The 21,311-nt window shown below is 42.5% G+C and overlaps 1 protein-coding gene across 4 annotated transcripts; it reads right to left on the bottom strand.

The window, feature by feature from the left end:
* Positions 1-209: 209 nt before the first annotated feature.
* On the bottom strand, positions 210-20,903 carry stat4 (signal transducer and activator of transcription 4). Of its 4 annotated transcripts, none has more exons than XM_030343595.1 (23): positions 20,351-20,903; positions 19,666-19,801; positions 16,796-16,894; positions 15,776-15,868; positions 15,337-15,415; positions 14,833-14,918; positions 13,181-13,332; positions 12,504-12,662; positions 11,684-11,776; positions 10,962-11,021; positions 10,579-10,599; positions 10,186-10,279; positions 9,396-9,440; positions 9,051-9,134; positions 8,574-8,672; positions 8,217-8,352; positions 5,822-5,874; positions 5,351-5,445; positions 3,808-3,944; positions 2,990-3,181; positions 2,319-2,364; positions 1,662-1,761; positions 210-851 (listed from the first exon to the last, which is right to left on the bottom strand). In XM_030343595.1, exons 1-23 carry the CDS (start codon positions 20,476-20,478, stop codon positions 828-830), a joined length of 2,211 nt encoding a protein of 736 aa, XP_030199455.1. In that variant the 5' UTR covers positions 20,479-20,903; the 3' UTR covers positions 210-827. The 4 variants fall into 4 exon arrangements, with proteins under 4 accessions (XP_030199455.1, XP_030199456.1, XP_030199458.1 ...); XM_030343596.1 differs by having other exon boundaries at positions 9,396-9,437; positions 20,351-20,478; XM_030343598.1 differs by lacking the exons at positions 19,666-19,801; positions 20,351-20,903 and adding an exon at positions 19,488-19,567.
* Between the last annotated feature and the right edge of the window lie 408 nt (positions 20,904-21,311).

Here is a 21,311-nt window from a genome sequence, read left to right as displayed (position 1 = left end):
GTGTGAATCACGTGGTTCTCGAGAAACAGAGAGGGAATTCCCCTTAAGGGAGAGGGAGACAAAAGGAGAGGGAGAAAACGCGTACAATTTCTTTTTCTTTTTACAGTCCATTAAATAAGTCGTGTTGGGTAAATAAATAGCGTTTGGAGGGTAGATTCAATTATTTTAACCACTTTCTGGTGGGGATTTGAAAATATCGTGAAAACAACTTTACAACATGAGTTTTTATTCGTGACTCATTTCTGTCATGTCGTGATTCTAGTGATCTGTGAGGAGGAGGAGAGGTGGCTGCGACTCCACCTCACACCGCGCACACTTGTTGGCACTCACATTATGGACCATATTTTTGGACACCCTTATCAAGTCAGTGGCATATGACAAAAACATGTGCTTTGATTTCCAATCAACAAAACATAAAAAACACAACACATATACATATTAAGCCATACTAAGAACGTTATTGATTTGGTGTATCAAAAAGAAAGAAGAAAACGTTAATATGCATATTGTGTTAATGACTAAATAACCACAGCTGTTTCACCATAAACACTCCAAATGTATATATGTTTTTATTTTTTCATTTATAACATATGTGCAACAACAAAAGGGACATAGGTGCAACAACAATGTGCATTTGAAAGATATAGATAGGTAGAATAAAAAATAGTAAAAGTAGTTATTTCTAATACAAAAATACAATCCTGGGCTTCGGGACATTCAATTGGAAGCGGGTATCTGGTCGTTGCTAGGTCATAATCTGTTAATTCCGAGGTCTTTTCTAGATTCAGTATGTTGAAACTTTATACAGGAAGGATTTCAGGTGGTCTTCACTCTGAATACGGTGGGCTCATCTAAAGGAGGGAGAGACAGATTTAAAATTAGCAGCTAAGGTTAAGTTCTGGAAAACAGCATTGTGCAAGCGGGCATACATAGACAAATTATACATAGACATACATCATGAATATGTGTACATGCATAATAGCCTGAATTATGAACATGTGTACGAGTATATAATTGTCAATTGTCAGGTAGCAGTTCAGTCTTAGCCCCATTCAACTTTAACCAAAAGTTTGACTGAATGTTTGCAAAGTGATCATATTTTTGGTGGGTTTTGATTTCTCTTCAAATCGTGATTTTAAACAGTGAGATTGCAATGCAAAGAGTGTTTTTCCCACACTAAACAAGTGGGAACGGCTGAACCAGGGATGCATTTTCAAAGGCTATTTAGACTCCAAACATTCCCCACCTGTAAACAGATGAGTTTTTAAACATAGATCTAGAATCCAGGTACTTCTTTCTTGTAAACAGGGCCTATGTATCTATTGCCTTGATATCGTCATGTCATTAATAAGGAGTCGAAGGGTACTAGAGACGTATTAGCTCTCGGAGGCCTGCAGCTCAAAACAGGTGGATATTGCATTTTAAACCAAGAACCTTTCAGCTAGGAGTCTAAGGCCCAATCCCATTTCTACCCCTTACCCCTTCCCCTTACCCCTTCAAAACAAGGGGGAGGGGGAAGGGGAAGGGGTAAGGGGTAGAAATGGGATTGGGCCTAACTCTACAACCACTGCTAGACTAGACTATCCTAGTTCCTGCCACCGATAAGTCTGGTACTTTGGCCAAAGCGGTAGCTCAGTATCTAGGGTTTTTGAGGTTCTTACTGTGTCGAAGCACAGCTGCTGGTGCAGCATTTGGAACACCCCTGGACTCATGGGGGGCTCAGGGGATGAGCAGTGTGTCAGCGGTACGCTCCCGTTGGACCTGAGGCGAATGGAGAAGCAGCTTTACGCTCACCCGGCCGTGTACACTATTCACCTTATTCCCTTAACCCGCTGGCCATCTTGAATTATGAACATTGAAGAGGATTCCTGAGGATTTAAAGTCTATCAGTATCGCTCCTCATTCTATAAACCCACTCTGTGCGAAGTTCAGGGTTTTGTGGGAAACTACGACAACTTTAGTGTAAATGTCTCTGACCGACGTGTATTAGTTTTAGTTTTTCTCATGGCTATCATGTGGCAGAATGTTCTACTCAGTCAGTATCATTAGCAAAACTTTTCAAAATATTTCTCGTCAGCTCATGGAATCCCTCTTTGGAATAATTTGGAGTTCAAGATGGCCGCCCAAGGAATAAAGCGAAATGGCAGTTAATATCATTAACTTCATTGGATTGGATGGAACCCGTTAGAAACACCAGGATGAGTGTGGCTCTGAATAATAAAAACAGTCATAATTACGCAGTAGACTAAAGCATTATATATATATGTATATTTGTATGTATATGTATAGACACAGTATGTTTATAGAGATCCACTCACGGTAGCTCAGAGATGGGGATCAGATTGGCAGACAGGTATGGATGGACTGAAATAAGTAACCCAAACACAGAATCAGAATTGACAAGCAATACACACATTCCAAAAACGTTTTGCTCCTGCTAATAATGAACAATAATGTATGTGCAGTTACAATTTTATTCAATCTGACTTCCATTGAATTGAAGATGCATTTCGTTAAAGGAACAATATAAAACGTTTTTTTTAATGTGCTTTAAAACACATTCTGTCATGTGGACACTGATTTAAGGCTACAGGGATCAGGTTTCTGGCTTTGACTCTGCAGCAGTGTAACCAAATCTAATGTTCTACAGTGAGACATGCTTTGGAGGGAACGTGGATTTGGCAGGGTTGGGAGACAGTAGGGGTGGGGGGGGGGGGGGGCCTGAGGGGACTAGTGTTTTTTTTATTGCCGACATATTGTACCTTTAAGGAGCTGGTAAGGGTTAGGAGGGCATCTTGCTCTAGGATGCCTACAGGTTAAGCTGAAGACACTGGGGTCTTTCCGCTGGGAGTCCATCCCTCTGGCGGCCATGACACTATCTTTCCCTCGTCACTGTTAGTTTAAATCCCTTGAGTCATTTTGAGTCGGGACCCAATTTGGAACATGGTGTGCAAACAAACACAAACAAGCACCGAAACCGTGGCGTTACCTTTGCTCTGGGGGCTGTTGTAGTACCGGCTGAAGGCCTCGTCTTTGGGGATGTTGGGGTACAGGAACTTGAGGGGGTTGTCGGTCACCAAGCCCTCCGAGATCACCTTGTAATTCCTGAGGATGTCGGCGAACGGCAGGGCTATCAGGCGGCTCTTGGTGTACGGCTCCACGGAGGTGAAGTTTGACTCCCCTGTGGTGAGGGGCATCATAGCGAGACAAGTGTTCGGGTGAAATCTGAGCTCCACAGATGCAGTAGAGTGGCTCCTTGCGTGATATCCCCCCCCTTTTATCAATCCCCGCATTGAGAGCAGACTCAGCAAGGAGCAACAACAGTAGAAATGGTGAGAATCACAAGGTAAAAAGTACAATAAAAAGTTTTACTATTGTGTTTTACTTGAAACGCGTTAGTGTAACCACCACTGCCTAGTCTACTTAATGGTTTATACAATTAGACTAAACGAACAAATGAATAATAGTCCACCCACTAATGTTTCATCGCAGTGTGAAACAGTAGTGGTCACTTCCTGCTCACTCTTCTAGAAGGTCGGAATTAGAACAAATGAATATCGTCATCTTCAGATCCCCGTTTTCAGGTCAATTAAATCCACGGTTCTGTGCCTGAACAGTAATAATGATTTAGTTTTTTTTCTTCCTGGTTAAAATAATTGTTGGAATTTTTTGAGCCCTGGTTCGGATTTTCTATCAGGCACCATTTCTAAGCAACCACTGTCCCTCTAATACTACTACTCATAAAGCATGCAGGCTGGTCAGTGCCAAGTGATATCTTCGGTGTGTGTGAATAATTTGGTTTCCCACCATTGTCTGCCTGCTCAACCCACGTGAAGGTGATCCCTCCAAGGTGGCTCTCACTGAAGCGAAGCAGGAAGGTCCCTCCCTCTTTGCCCTTGAGCAAGGCTCGCTCCTTCTCCTTGCTCACGAAGCCCATGATGTAACTGCACAGAGTGGTCGGAAGAGATGTTTACGTTTGTGGTTACATTACGGTTTTTCTCGATTGTATACACACAAAAAAATTTAACTATGCACACAATTCTGAAAACTCCACTGTTTTCATATTTTTGATAAACTCTAAGCACAAATATCATCATTTAGCACACTTGGTTCACCTGGAAACAACTAATTACCAATAAGTCTAACTCACTTCTCACTTGTTTATACTCAACTGGCAAAACACTTCAATCATGTGTCAGAGCATTAAAGAGGACTCTGTGATCTCTACTGTGTTGTAGATTTGGCCTCATCAGGATTGGAGGTGGGATACATACTGATATACATGTAGATCTGTTTCACCTCATTAATATTCTAATTTTATTTCAGTTCAGTCAGTTCAGCTGACCATTTTACTGTATTACAGTAAAAAATATATATATTTGCTTTGTTACCTTTTTGTACTGTATTTTTGCACTGATTTCATCATTACATCCCCCGAAAGACCAACATTTTCTTAGTGTTGTGTTTTTCATTTTACTTATCAGTGCAATTACTAAAATAATGTAATTGACCAAAATAGGTAACATTGGTGTATTGTCAGAACAATGTTGCAGCAACAACTATAGGTGTACAGTATGACTCTGGGAAGCTGGGATTGTGAGTTTAGCCCATTGGAGCTCATTGGATAGACAAATATTAATTGTATCCTATTCTGAAACGATTGTGTCAATGCAATATTTATATGATATATTCACAGTATTGTATTAAAATATGGCAACAGTCTTTATACCATATGTACCACCTAATTGCAACTTTAAAAAAGAAAGCTATTTCTAAACAATTGTATACATTGGAATATATAACATGGCCTCATAAAGCCAAAACATATGTAAATAGTATTTTGATGTGTTTTGAATTGATCACATCAGTGTTTAATTGATGCTCTCCAAGAGATATTCATTTGATAGTTGTGTTTACTGTTTGGTGGTTTTGGTTTTGAGAAGAATTTGTGTAGTTTTGACAAAATGATTAACTCTTCTCAGGTTTGTGTTTAGAATATTGAGAAATTGAGCTATAGCTTCAGAAAACGTGTTTAAACAATTGAGAACAATTGTAAAGCACATCTAGTGGACCACGGCGATTTTGATTGAAGCAGCGCCCGATTTCATCAAAGTAACTTATATGAGAGGCTTATAACTATTTAGAGATTCACATTACTTTATACTATATCATTATTTTTTTTCATACATCCTCAGTGTATTTTCCATGCTGTTATAAACTTGAGAGGCAGTTGGAGGGTTTTGTTAAAGAATGGGTTAGATAGACGGATGAGTTTTTAAACATAGATCTAGAATCTGATAAACAGAGGAGCGAATGGAGGAATGAAGGGATGAGTGAGTCATTCAATTACTTGTCGTTCCAGACGGGCAGTAAGTGTTTCCTAATTAGCTCCAAGATGGACTCCAGCCAGATCCAGAAGCTGAAGGCCTTTCCTGGGATATTCTCCTGGAGCAGGCAAAAGTGTGACAGAGACACATGAATGACGCTGGTCCCAGCTGAGCAAATAGGGTCAGAGTCCTGGGAAAGCAATGCGCCTGCGCTTTGGCCATTGTTACTCACACTTGTACATGAATATGTCCTCATCATGCCAATCAGATTAAAATTTTCAAAAAAGTTTCCCCTACGTTCATTCCTTTTGTGTTTTGTTTTTTTTTACTTTACTTTACATTTTTTCTATTCTTATTTTATTATTATTTTGAAAGTAATGACCAACTACTTATTTATGACATCTGGAAATAACATGTGGTCATCTATAATGGCATAATTCCAACCAGTGTGTTGGATTCTTCAGAATTCAAGCCTTTAAATGGTTCAACGTTACCTTGGAGAACTTAGACCAAGACACCTGGATGTCACCGGAGGAGTTGCCTGGACCTGGGAAGAGGTGGACAGCAGTAAAGTTAACGTAGGTAATGCACTTTTTGTTTGAAATCTCTTTACCAATGCTCTGTCAAAAAAATTGAAGAAATACGGTTTCTGTCGCTGTGGCGCCTATCATTTGCACATCCAATCATTTCATTCATCCCAAATGAAATGATTGGATTATCTCCTCTGTTTGCCTCCCTACCTGCACGCACTCTGCGTAATTTGGACCACGCAGTGCATTTTAACGTTAACATGCTTTTAAGTGCAATGTACCCAGGAGCTATAAGTCTATAAGTGTAGGGTACCCACAAGCTATACGTCTATAAGTGTAGTGTAGTACAAAGGAGTTTTAAGCCTTAAAGCGCAGTGGGTTACAGAGGAGTTTTAAGACTATAAGTGTAGTGGGGTATGGAGGAGTTTTAAGACTATAAGTGTAGTGGGGTACGGAGGAGTTTTAAGACTATAAGTGTAGTGGGGTACGGAGGAGTTTTAAGACTATAAGTGAAGTGGGGTACGGAGGAGTTTTAAGACTATAAGTGAAGTGGGGTACGGAGGAGTTTTAAGACTATAAGTGAAGTGGGGTACGGAGGAGTTTTAAGACTATAAGTGTAGTGGGGTACAGAGGAGTTTTAAGATTGTAAGTGTAGTTGGGTACAGAGGAGTTTTAAGATTGTAACGCCTCGTTTCCATATACGTATGTTCTTCGTATCCGTGCTTCCGTAAATTTACGGAAGGGGGCGCTAGTGTTTTACGTACGGACAAGAATTTATTTACGGTCAGCCAAAAAGATGGGGGAACGTATGATAATGGCCGTTTTTAGGAGACCGGTACTTTGGAACATGAGGATCGACATATACAGAGATAAAAACAAAACCAACCAGGCTTGGAAAGAGATCGGCGAGGAGTTTGGCCTGCCAGGTACTTGCATGTTTTGTGAAAAACATAAAAACTTTCATACGGTATCTCCGTAAAACGACGGCGAAAGTTACAGTTTTTGAACGTGTATTACGGACATACCGGACAGAAATTTTACGGAGGGGAGGAGTCTCGGAGGAAAAACGGACATTACGGAGAATCACATAGGAATGAATGGACTTTCGGTCGGAGACGGTTGGATCGCATACGAGAATGTACGTATGTGGAAACGAGGCGTTACGCCTCGTTTCCACATACGTACATTCTTGTACATTCTTGAAAGTTTTTATGTTTTTCACAAAACTTGTAGGCTAAGTACCTTGCAGGCCAAACTCCTCAGCGATCTCTTTCCAAGCCTGTTGGTTTTGTTTTTATCTCTGTATATGTCGATCCTCATGTTCCAAAGTACCGGTCTCCTATCCGCTTATCCGGGGTCGGGTCGCGGGGGGAGCAGCTCATGCATGGGGCCCCAGCTCATGCATGGGGCCCCAGACGTCCCTTTCCCGGGCCACATTGACCAACTCTGACGGGGGGATCCCGAGGCGTTCCCAGGCCAGTGTTGAGATATAATCTCTCCAACTAGTCCTGCGTCCTCCCCGAGGTCTCCTCCCCACTGGACGTGCCTGAAACACCTCCCAAGGAAGGCGCCCAGTGGGCATCCTTACCAGATACCCGAACCACCTCAGCTGACTCCTTTCTAAGTAAAGGAGCAGCGGCTCTAATCCGAGTTAGGGAGACGCCAGCCACCCTTCTGAGAAAACTCATCTCGGCCGCTTGTACCCGCGATCTCGTCCTTTCGGTCATCACCCAGCCCTCATGACCATAGGTGAGGATAGAAACGAAGATCGACCGGTAGATCGAGAGCTTTGCCTTGCGGCTGAGCTCTCTTTTCGTCACAACGGTGCGGTAAAGCGAACGCAATACCGCCCCCGCTGCTCCGATTCTCCGGCCAATCTCACGCTCCATAGTACCCTCACTCGCGAACAAGACCCCGGGGTACTTGAACTCCTTCATTTGGGCACTCATTTCCTACCCGGAGTAAGCAATCCGCTGATTTCTCCTAACATCTTTTGTCCGTAAATAAATTCATGCCCGTACGTAAAACACTAGCGATTCCTTCCGTAAATTTACGGAAGCACGGACACGAAAAACATACGTATGTGGAAACGAGGCGTAAGTGTAGTGGGGTACAGAGGAGTTTTAAGACTATAAGTGAAGTGGGGTACGGAGGAGTTTTAAGTCTATAAGTGTAGTGGGGTACGGAGGAGTTTTAAGACTATAAGTGTAGTGGGGTACAGAGGAGTTTTAAGATTATAAGTGTAGTGGGGTACAGAGGAGTTTTAAGATTATAAGTGTAGTGGGGTACAGAGGAGTTTTAAGATTATAAGTGTAGTGGGTTACAGAGGAGTTTTAAGTCTATAAGTGTAATGCGGTACCAAGGAGTTTCTCCCCCAGCATGAGGAGCTGGTCAGGGTTGAGCCCTCTGCCTGCAAAGCTGGAGAACTGCCAGCTCAGCACCTCAGACAGCTGACTCCAGCTGGCCCGGGGAGGGTTACCAAAGTAACCTAGGTTCTGCGAAAGGCAAATCATTAAGTTCGTTTATTTTGGTTGAATCAGAGTACTTCATTAATCCAGAGGGAAATTGTTTGTCACGATTTACTTAATGATAGTTTTGGGCTGGCATGTTTGGTGGACTATTGATCTTTCCCCTATGTGGATGGAAGGGCTAGAGAGTGACAGGGGTTGATGGTGGTGATGTGTGTTGGGCAAGAAAGGGTGGAGAGCCATCTCACCCTGGGTTCGTCCGTCAGAAGGTTGTACCACATGACCGAGGCCCAGCCGGCAGGCAGCTGGCTGACGTTGGAGATTACCACTAGGGGCAGCGAAGTTGTCTAGGGAACAAACATTTAAATGTAAATCAAAACAAGGTTAAATTAATCCCTGATATACTTACAAAACATTTCTGTCTTATTCTTTCACTAAAATGTAAAAACGTAATACAATGATAACAACCGACTGCGAGGTAGGGTTGAATCCCTAGCCTTTTTTTTATCGCAATCATCATTATTTTTTAACAAAATCCTTGCCTTTATAGTTAAGCTGTCTTCTAATCAGGTAGGGAATACAAATGTGTTTGTTTAAATGTGTGATTAAATCTACCTCTCAAATGGATCTCTGTGATTCTAAACTTCTTGTCGTTTTGCCCAAGCCCTTGTGGGCAAGCAAAGCTAGATATAAGTAGTTTCAATGTTTGAAATAAAACTTCAGACCTCCAGGTCGATAGCGAGGCCCAGAACCATGAAGTGAGCTTCGAAACTCAGAGAGTGGAGTTCCTCCGTCACACTGAGGAGGCCCTGTAACACGCACACACAAAAACACGCAAACACGCACGCACACATGTCATTGTCCACAGCCTTCCTATGTTGTTACCCGTCAAGGAACAATGGTTGGTCATTGTTACGTCAATGACCAACCATCTGCAAACAACTTTGTTTACCAATTCTTGATTTTGCAACGATAAATTATTAAGAAGCTTAATGTTGACAGTAATTTATCATTCAGGGCTCTGAAGGAGTTATTAGTTTAAAGTAGTCATTCTTAATTATTGCTCTCACCTCATTCCCCTTCGCACCATTGATGTACTTTTTCTCTTTAAGCTGCTGAAATACATGCATGTTAATATCAAATACCAGACATAAATAGACAAAAATACTACTATTTGAAGTTGCATAGCAGAAGACCAAAGGTTCAACAGCTTCCACCCATTTCTGTTCCCTCCGGTTACTACCAACTCTATCTATAAGTGCAGTGCGGCGCTGGTCCTGCTGAGGGCACTGTGTCCCTTCAGCTCCACAAAGCAGAATTCTATCTCAGGTCCTGCCTGCTTGTGGAGTTACATTTTTTCGGACTGCCTGTTACCGGCCTCCATTCTTCCCCAAAGACATGGCACGTCTGATACATCTACAACACGTGGCTTCAAGATGTCCAATGTGCCGTAGCATGGCTACACCCACTATGGCTCTGACAATGGGTTTGGTATGTTGTTTATTTTACATACTCTTAACATTAACAGTAACAGTAATTAACAGTAACATTTTCTCTATGCTTGTAAGAATGTACACTCTGCCGGTTTGCGTCAAGAAGTTGCCCAGCCAGTTAAGGGTCGACCGAAAGCTTTAATAACGTTGGAACTTGGAATTGTGAAAGTCTCTTACTGGGAAGGGCTCGATCTTATAAATCTCAACTTTAATTTTTAGATTTTTAATTTGTGTTTGTGTTTGTGTGTGTGTGTGTGTGTGTGTGTGTGTGTGTGTGTGTGTGTGTGTGTGTGTGTGTGTGTGTGTGTGTGTGTGTGTGTGTGTGTGTGTGTGTGTGTGTGTGTGTGTGTGTGTGTGTGTGTTATACCAGGTGTCTGAACTCCACCGAGAGGCAGCCATTGGCCGAGTCCTCTACGTCCATGGCCTTAGTGCTGTTGGTCAGGATGAAAAACTGACGGTTTCTGAGGATCCAAGACGATAAGAAATACGATTAAGGAGTAGGAATTTGAAAAAGTCATAATATAGTTATTAGATTTTCTGTTATATATGCAGTGGTTTTATTAATTAGTTCTATTTCAAAAGGTCCCAAAAATCCTAGATTCTTTTTACATAAACATAATTGAGAATGCTAATATCAAGATTGTTTGTAATAAATAAAGGGTTGAATAAAACTATATAAACTTAAACAAAGACAAAAGTTTGGTGTGGTGTCTTAACATCTTAAACTTGAACTTCCTGTGCTACAGGTGGCTGTACTTACAGTCTGCCGGGTGGTAGGTCCCTAGACACACGTGCAACACAACCACACAAACACAAACACACACACACACACGTAACACATACACACACATATACATATAGATACACATACATATACAAGTAACACGCACACACGTACATAAACATACAAGCACACATAAACATACAGACAAAAAGTAAAACAGAATGAATACAAGTTTAGATTTATTATATGTATTTTCTGCAGCTAGGGGTCAATCAAAACAATAAAATAAGTAGTTTGATGACATCGTGAACCTGTGACGTAATGTTGGATCATGGGACTGGTTGTCTTCACCAGCATAAATATGAATGAATTATTGAGATACAACTTATTATCGAGATCAAAAATAATGTGTTACTCACTTATCAAAAGTTGTTTTCACTTTCAACTGGTAGTCCACCTCAGGAAGTTTAACCAGGAGTCTGGTTAGATACGAGAAACAACTGTTACTTAATACAACTTAAAGACACATGACTATCACATTGCTAGACCCGCTAGGATTATGTGATATTATATTTTTTTGTTTTATATACTTTCAAGGTTTTTTGGGTTGCTTTAAATTGTATTGCTTCTATCTTGAACAGGGATTCCTTGAAAAATAGATATTTTCATATCAAAGAGACTTGCCCGGAACAGGCTTATTTTTTACTGTCATATTTTCTTTTGTTCAAAGTAATTTGAAACGACGAGCATCTACGGAATGCGATCCACCCAGTGCTAAATCAACCCAGTTGGTTCCTCTCTAACTAAATGGCTTAATATAGATAAGTTAATATAGTAGTGGATATAGTCCCCTTCGTGAGACTTCCTGCTGATCAAAAATAAACTATTTTTTTAGCTAAAAAAAAGCACTCTTTGCGTGGCATCTTGAAAATCTTTAACCGTATAACAGAAAAATGATAGAACAAAATAGAATTGATAGATGGATTAACACCCAATGTTGTAATCTGTGAGTATAAACAGTGGTATTTCAAACAAGGTTTTTATTGAGCCAGTGCAGCCACCATGGGGAGGGAAGCAGCAGGTAGCAACAACAGGCGCACAGGTTGCCAGGACAATGGGGTAACCATGGTAATGGCCGTACCTGACTTTGGTGGTGAACTGCACACCGGTCTTGATGATTAGGGAACGCTGAGGGTGAGTGGGCATGCACGGCTGCACCTCAACCACAAACGAGCTGTAAATACAACCACACACACAGACACACACACAGGCACACACACACAGACACAGGCAGGCACACACACACACACACACACACACACACACACACACACACACACACACACACACACACACACACAGAGGCATCCACCCACACACTATTATATAAAACTTCCCCATTTAAACCATTTTGTATACATGACAGCAGAATCATATCAACATATTATCATCAATTAATGTCTTCATCTTAATCTCTTCTCCTTCTATCTTTTAATCAAACTTGTTTTGAATTTACAAATATTTTCTAGGTGCTCTATGATTTAGTTATTTAGTTGCATTTTTTCATTTATATATTCATTTATTTCTGCATTTGTGTTCTTTTATCAGTTATCTTTTTAACACTTTCACTTTACACATTTAAACCATGATTTTAACCCATCTTTAGATTATATTGGAATATTTGATTATTTATTATGAATTGAATGCTCTTTCGGAACCCCCTCAGTCCTCTGTTTTATAGTTATATTCCTGCCTAACATTGGTATTCCTCATAACATTAATTAAGAAAGCACTTGCATTGTCTTGACCTTGGGTGTCTTGAAAGGCGCCTCTAAATTAAATGTATTATTATTATTATTATTATTATTATTGTCATTGTCAATATTGTAACTGATAAGGATTTTTAGCTTTTCTTTTTTCTTTTTCATTAAGCTGTGATTGGCCACTTGACTCGTTCTTACCTCTTGATGACGAGGTAGACGAGGCACCTGACCGTCTCAGCCATGTGGGGGGTCTGTAGTGGGATGGGGTCACCCTCGTACGTTACCTTGACGACCAGCTCCCCAAGCTTGTCTAGCTGACGTTTTATCTGGAACAGACTATGGGCAGTCCCAGTGAACCTGAGGAAGAGGAAGAGGTAGAGGGAGGAGGAGGTGGACAGAAGGAGGAGGAGAGGGGGAGAAGTTGGGGGAGGAGGAGTAGGAATAGGGGAGGAAGAGGAGGCAGCCGAGGTGAACGACAGATGGAGGGTAAAATATTACAGAATGAGGAGAAGATATATCATGGATTGAGAGATGAGGTCAAAACAGAAAGGGAAAAAGTTGAAATAGATCAATCAATGGATGATTGAATGTACAATGAGTCTTGTCCTTGAATGGGACGATGTATGGATGATAAGTCGATGGATGGATAGATTGTTAGTGGATGGATGGATTGATTGATGGATGGATGGATGGATGGATGGATGGATGGATGGATGGATGGATGGATGGCTGGACGGGTTAATGGGTTGATAGTGAGATGGATGAATGAACAATGGATCGATTTAGATGAATGGCTGATGGAAGGAATAACAGATGAATGAATCAGACAGTTGGAGGGAGAGCCGCAGAGGCCCTGTGTGTGTGGGGGTCAGTACCAGTTCTGCAACAGGTCGAGGCCGGTGAGGAGAGGACCCCCGATGATGGAGACCTGCTGCCTGCGTCTCCACTCCAGCAGCTCTGGGTGGAGATCACACGTCACCAGGGAGTCTACCTCCTTGATGACATCACCCATCTTGGACAGGATCTCCTGGCAACACCATCACGATATATGTTGACATGCATCACAGATCAGAAGAGAAACATTGAACACGTTGTGGCAGACGGCAGGGAGCAGTGAGGGGAGTGGTGATTGAAGGGAGATATCTGGCAACCTGCTGGCTCCACCCCCAAGCCTTACGTGGACTTCCTCCCGTAAACGATGCAAGCCTGAGAATCATTAGACCGGTGCTTGGGGTTAAAGGAAAGAGAGCAGGGGGGGGGGGGGCTAGAGAAGTACAGACAGCATCTGTGTGAGTGTCTGGAAGTACTGTATGGCCAGAGAGAGAGAGAGAGAGAGAGAGAGAGAGAGAGAGAGAGAGAGAGAGAGGCTGTAAGTCTGTGTAATTGTGTTTGTGAGTGTGTGTCCGTGTAGTCACACGGACACACAGAGAGATTACTGATTACGGATTATACCCTGATGGAGGAGGATGACCCTTTCACCACCCTGATTGTAAATACCCGGTAAATAAATCCCCCAGACATTGAACTGCTCTCTGTGTTGTGTGGCTTCACTGTTCAAATTGGTAGCGTGGATACCCCTCACCCACGAGCCTGCTACAACTTCTTAAAATAAAATATGTCTTAAAAATTGAGAGGAAATAGGATTAGGTATTGAGATGAGGTGGGCTGAGAAAATATAAGACTATCTAACAGTCTACAGTTTCAAACATTGATTAAAGGTTGGGTATGGGATTTGCGAAACGCCAGCAGATTTTGAAAATACACAACACAAATGGTCCTACCCCCTCTCCTTCAACGCTGACTCTGACTCCACCCCTTTTAAGTACATGGATGCGCAATCATGCACGAGCGCGAACACAGATGTGCGAGATCGAGCCATTAGCTAGTTAGCTAGCAAGGATAACAACAAACAGAAGCTTGCTCTGGGTCACGAGCTTTGAGTACGTGCATGAAGGGGTCACACGCAGGGAGCGGGGGAGGGGGAGTGCAGTACGACCATTTGATTGACGTACTTACTGTCCAATGCCACTCGGTGGTTCTGGAAATCATTGGCTGGAGTTTTTCGAGCCCTGCCCGTTCCACAGATGTTTGACTTGTTTAATTTTCATGTCAGTACTTCTAACTCAGTGGCTGTAAGTGGGTTATGATAAGGATTTCAAGTAATTTTGCAAAAATGGCCAAAAGAGAATTCCATACCCAACCTTTAAACACAATGATGGCTGGTCGTTAATCGACGCCATCTTTTTAGGTTAGTTTTGTACACCTTGATACGTGCACAACATGCCCATCTTAGATACAAGTTGATACTTGCACATACATCTCATGTAGACATTGATGCGTGCCCAACACACATCTCATGTAGACATTGATGCGTGCCCAACACACATCTCATGCAGACCTTGATACGTGCACAACACACACATCCTATATACACCATGATACTTGCACAACAAACAAACAACTTACATACACCTTGAAACATGCACAACACACAAACGTCTTATAAACACTTTGAAATGACACACACCTTCCTTTTGAAATCCAGTCTGTTTAGCATTTCCTGTAGTCTGATCACTTCTTCTTTCATCCTCTCGGTCGTCTTCTCTGCTGGATCTAAATATCATGCGAGTGCATGCACACACACACACACACACACATACACACACACACACACACAAACACACACACACACACACACACACACACACACAAACACACACACACACAGACACAATGCATACACAAACACACCATGCATACAGACATACACACACCATTCCACACATATCACATTGATTATCAAACATCATCCAACAGTATTTTGCCATTTTACTACATTTACTACATCCTTCCATTCACGTCAGTGTACAAATAAAAACGTTTAAGAGTGTGTGTGTGTGTGTGTGTGTGTGTGTGTGTGTGTGTGTGTGTGTGTGTGTGTGTGTGTGTGTGTGTGTGTGTGTGTGTGTGTGTGTGTGTGTGTGTGTGTGTGTGTGTGTGTGTGTGTGCGTGTCTTTGTAACACAAGTTACCTCGAGACTGTAAGGTTTTGTAGCGCAAGTCGAACTCATCCTGCATGTCTTCGATATACTTCACAGCCTGGTCCATCAGCTGGTTTAGTTCAGATGAGAAGATAGACAAACTGTAGGTCTCAACCGGTAGAGCAAGGCATTAACACTACCGGGGTCAGGGGTTCAATTCCCACTGGGGCCACCCATACTATGTATGTAGGCAATCACGTTTTTAGAAGACGATTTGGTTGAAAGTGTCCACCAAATGGCAGATGTATTATTTATATAATCAACCATTACTGTTAATATCAATTATATAGGATATATATTATTTTTGTATGCATTTATGTCTCATTTTCTCACACACACATTTCTTCAACTTCAACATGTACATGTTGTCAATCCCAACCATATATGTGGCATCATTATGTTGACCTGATAAAGAGTCGTTTGCTGGTACCTGGACACTGCTTCTGATGATGGCGACCCGGTTGTCCATGTTCTTCTGCTTCTCCAGAGTCACAGAGTTTGGCATGGAGTTCTCCAGGGGACCCTGTTCAATAACAATCTGTTACCTTCGCTCCTTCCGTTCCCTCGAAAAGGGAGACAGCTTCACATACATACGTTTCTTAGTCGTGGAAAAAAAAATCTATCAGTTTGTGGTTTTAGCAACTGACACCATTTAGCAGTCCAATTTAATGATCTGCTCGGAATTGCACGCATTCTATTCGATACTTATTACTATATCTACTGAACTTTTTTCAATATTATTATAACACATAGATATGTTATGTGCATATGTTAATATGTATATGATAGATGTTTTGTGTGTGCAAATGTATGTGGTGCACATGCCCTTCCCCCCCAACATCTGGGGAAACATGAAAAACACAAATCCAGGGGAGACCTAATGTATTGATAGTATACTTCCATTGTGATCTAGCTTACTACAATGTTCTACTTTATGTAAATCACAATGTTAATTCTAGCCACCAAGCTACTGCATTGTTTCCCACACGGACTCGCCCAAGTTACATAGACTTAACTTGGGCGAGTCATTTTTTATTCGTCATCACATACTATTTTTGCCTGAGGCACGTCGGATGGATTTTCATCGACAATGGTGTTGAAGACAACAACTCCCTTATGGGAACAGTGGGGAGAGGAGGGAAAACGGAGGGTTTAAAAAGGGCTGATTATTGTCCCACGTTCACGCAACGCATGGGGGTTACGGACCCCTTACATCCTTGCGGACCCTCCTTGCGTCCACCGCAAGCGCCTGACGTGCGCCTGACGTGCGCCTGACGTGCACCTCCCAAAAAAGTGAACCTTCCTTTGAGGTGACGCAGCAGCAAGGGCTGTGATTGGTCCGCTTCTAAAGCCCAACGCTGAACCATCTGCGTGGTCGTTGCGTCGCGTGACCGTGGAACCATAATCAGCCCTTTATGGAACGAAGGGCGAGTCGGGGATGGCGGACGACCTGTTGCTGCATGCATGCGGAGGACAAGATGCGACGCTCCTCTCGTAGGCAGTTGGAGATCACGCGGGCGATCAGCCCCGGGTTGGTGTTGTACTTCATCTGCAAACACGAATGGACACGCATGCATGCACACACACACGCACACACACACACACACACACACACACACACACACACACACACTAAATCAAAACAGAGTAATGGGGATCCATCAGTTGTGTGTGTGTGTGTGTGTGTGTGTGTGTGTGTGTGTGTGTGTGTGTGTGTGTGTGTGTGTGTGTGTGTGTGTGTGTGTGTATGTGTGTGTGTGTGTGTGTGTGTGTGTGTGTGTGTGTGTGTGTGTGTGTGTGTGTGTGTGTGTGTGTGAGTTGTCCTCAAAGAGGAACAGGAAGCCATGCGGGATGCCTTGAGCAGGCCACATGGATACACAAACACACATAAACACAATAACATTACAACACAACATACACGTAAACGCATACGGGAAACAATACACATAGGAACACACCCTCATGAGGCAAAAACGTATGCATGATAACAAAAACCCACACATACACTGACTAGCACATGAACGTGAAGACAGACAAAGAAACAGCCCCACCCAAGCACGCACACATAAGACAAAAATCACACACACAAACACACACACAAAACCATTCAGTCTAACAGGTTTGTAACGGCTAACCCTAACCCTCGCTTGGAGGAAGTATCCTCTAACCTGAGGCCATAATGGAACATTCCTTAATCTTTCACTCCTGCTGTTTCCTGTAATAACCCTATTCTCACCCGACACACACACACACCAATACACGTCGTCTAGAGTGACCCTAGTTGAGTCATCCCTCTAGGTATGACTTGACAAAGTGGTAGCGTCATAAAAATATGAAACTATTTAGTCACTTTGACACTGGTATCCAAAGCAAGTCGTTAAGTCGTCATGAAGCTGGTAGAGATAAGGTTTTTTTCAAGACTAGCGGGAATTAATTATGACACTGATAGTTCATTTATGTGTCTCAAGCGTCAATATTGAGTTTGTCCTCGATAAATATCTCAAAAAATGTCAGTTCAAATTGTTGAAGTTCAGTAATGTTACGTATTTTAAATCTTAAGGATTTTATGAATTCATTTTTGTACAAAATACACAAACAGCCGTGTGAGAGTGCCCTCAACATTGACGACAGGAAGCAGTGGTCTCAACCTCACAGTTGTGTTGTGAAGAACTAGTCTCCTCTCACTCTCTTTCTGCGACTCATGCAGACCTATGTATGGGGCCTAAAGCAACACTTCCACCCTGTGTTTCCTGTTCCTGTTTCAGGTGACAGGCCCACAAACTCTTAAAGTTGAAGTTTCCATCACAACCACATTGTAAGAGACATGTTTATTTGTATACTGTGTGTGTGTGTGTGTGTGTGTGTGTGTGTGTGTGTGTGTGTGTGTGTGTGTGTGTGTGTGTGTGTGGGTGTGGGTGTGGGTGTGGGTGCGTGCGTAAATGCGTGCGTGCATGGGTATGAGTGTCTTTCTATCTATTCTTTACTCTACTCTACTCTACTGAAGCAGGAACCTGTAGTTGTGGTAGAGGATCTTACGGTTGTTTCTCTGTACTCTCCTGTAATTAACTATATCCTAGTGTACAGTGGTGGAGCAGGAACCTGTAGTTGAGGTAGATGATCTTCCGGTTGTTTCTCTGTGCTCTCCTGTAATTTACTCTACCCTAGTGTACAGTAATGGAGCAGTATGGCGACACATTAGTGCCATAATTCACTAATGTGATAAAAGATGCATTCGGGCGTATTATATTATTCCACACGCGTAGATATTAACTGCGAGCGCGCAAATGATCTCTGCGCGCGCGCAAATTACCTCTGCGCGCGCAAAACAGCCTCTCGCGCGCGCAAATTATCTCTGCGCGCGCAAAAACAGCCTCTCTGCGCGCGCAAAACAGGGCGGGCTTTCCTATGATTGGCCGTTTCTGCGCGATATTTGATTGACAGCCCTCCTCAACCCTCCTCTCATTCAATTCTGAATTGTACAGTAAATGGCTGAAACGATAGTTACGTATTGTAACTCTAGATTATATGAGTATAGGCGCAGCCTTTTGATTGTCGGCCTCGTTGTCCTTTAAATAGCTGAAGAAAAGCTGTTTATTGGGAGCAGAACGTCCGCCGGCGCCCGACTATATTTGCGAAATGCGGTCGTCGTCGAGGCACGCCGCACGCGGACGTAATTGAGGCCCATGCTGTTAGTGGGCGGGGATTACAATTTTTTCAGTGCTACGGCTCACGCCTAGGGATAACCCAATAGCGATAGCCTTAAAAGGCTGCGCCTATACTCATAGAATCTAGAGTTACAATACGTAACTATCGTTTCAGCCATTTACTGTACAATTCACAATTGAATCTGAGGAGGGCTGTCAATCAAATATCGCGCTTCAGAAACGACCAATCATAGGAAAGCACGCCCTGCCTTGGGAGCGAGAGCGCAAAACATCTTTCGCGAGAGGCTGTTACGCGCGAGAGGCTGTTTTGCGCGCGCAGAGGTAATTTGCGCGCGCGAGAGGCTGTTTTGCGCGCGCAGAGGTAATTTGCGCGCTCGCAGTTAATATACGCGTGTGGAATAATATAATACGCCCGAATGCATCTTTTATCACATTAGTGAATTATGGCACTATTATGTGTCGCCATAGAGCAGGTACCTGTAGCTGTTGGTGGATGATCTTCAGGTTGGGTCTCTGTACTCTCCTGTAGTGTACACTACGCTATTGTATAGTAGTGAAGCAGGTACCTGTAGCTGTTGGTGGATGATCTTCAGGTTGGGTTTCTGTACTCTCCTGTAGTGTACACTACGCTATTGTATAGTAGTGAAGCAGGTACCTGTAGCTGTTGGTGGATGATCTTCAGGTTGTGTCTCTGAAGGAAGTTGGGCTCCTGGGCACAGCTTCTCTCCAGCTGTCCCAGCAGGTTGGTGAACAGCATTGCTGCCATAGACTCATTGCGCTCTGCTGTCTCCCTGAAAAAATCACATCACAATACAGTATATACTGTATACTATCATGATATAGCATCTTATACTATATACATGATACATTTTATTATCATACGTGATGTAGTATATTTTATCAAGATGTAGTATCTTAAAACATATCACTTAATATATTATAATACATGATAAAGTATATTATACAAAGTGTTATAATATATTACAAGACATGATATGGTATCTTAAAATATTTCTTATACTACATTATAATACATGATATGTTATTTTATCATATGTATTATACTATTATAATACATCATATGAGGGAGAGAGGAGGAGAAGAGAGAGAAGGAGGAAACAAGAGGAGAGGAAAAGGAAAAAGGTGGAGAGGGGAGGGGAAGACAAATTAGAGGATGGGGACTATTAAAACCAAAAGCGACAAATATAGAATCTACTATAAAAGACAACAGGAGTAGAGACCAAATGCGCACCAAGGCCAGGAAGATAAGACAGAAAGCGAGGAAAATAAACCTCTATAAGGAGCAAACGCGGGGAAAGTCAAGACGGGAGAGGACTCACCAATCCTGACCCTCGATCCAGTCTGCTAGACCCTGTCGGACGTCCATGGGGAAGTTGTCATTGTACAGGTAGTCCACGTGCTCCAGGAGACCGACCTCGAGCTGCTGGATCTGTTTCCATTGACTCATCGCGTCACCGCACCGCTTAACACACGCAATTAATCAAATGTAATAGAAAAAATATATATACTTTCTCTTTAGAGCGCACGAAGGAACACCAAAAAGGAGCCAATCCAGTTGTGACCTAAATAAGATGTGTAAAATGGGCTCTTTTTGTCTCTCCTCCCTGATGCTTGTTCTACCAAACTCATGTGCCCTATGATTGTCCTACTGACTTTCGTTTTTAATCCGCTGAGCGCTAGACTTCCGAGTGACAGGTTTTACTCAAAGGGCTGTCCGAAATCATGTAAACACGCCTTCTCGGAGGGACACGGGTACGCCATGTACCTTTTAAATTTTCAGTTTCAATATTCTTGTCCCCCTTCCAGTAAACATTTAGGCGTCGATCAAGTGGACGTTTGTCATGGAGGTCAATACGACGTCTTGAGGGACTGATACGAAAGTTTTTCTGACGTCGGTCTTTCGACCCACGTCGTTTCAATGACTCATGGACGACATCAATCCACGTCGTTTCAACGTTCAACGCCTATTTACTAAATACTCACATAAAGTTGGACATTGACACACCCACCAAACCTATAACAATTATATGCCAATGATAGTCACATTAATTCATAGTTACTTTACTACTGTCGGGCACTTTGTTTACGGTTTAGGGTTTAGTCACTTTACACACTTTATTTACTGTCATTGCTCAATCTTTTTGCATTGTGGAATTATTCATCAAGTGCATGCATCAACAATCTCCATTTGTACCGGACCTTGTATCAAGCCGGGATGTAGCAAACAGCTTTAAAAACGCTAGGGAAGACGCTAGGCTAGGGAATAGAACAGTGGCGTGA

This window comes from Gadus morhua, chromosome 20, assembly GCF_902167405.1.
Source record: "Gadus morhua chromosome 20, gadMor3.0, whole genome shotgun sequence".
Lineage (NCBI taxonomy): Eukaryota > Metazoa > Chordata > Actinopteri > Gadiformes > Gadidae > Gadus > Gadus morhua.
Note: the sequence above shows the minus strand (reverse complement) of the source record. Positions and strands in the feature narration are given on the sequence as shown.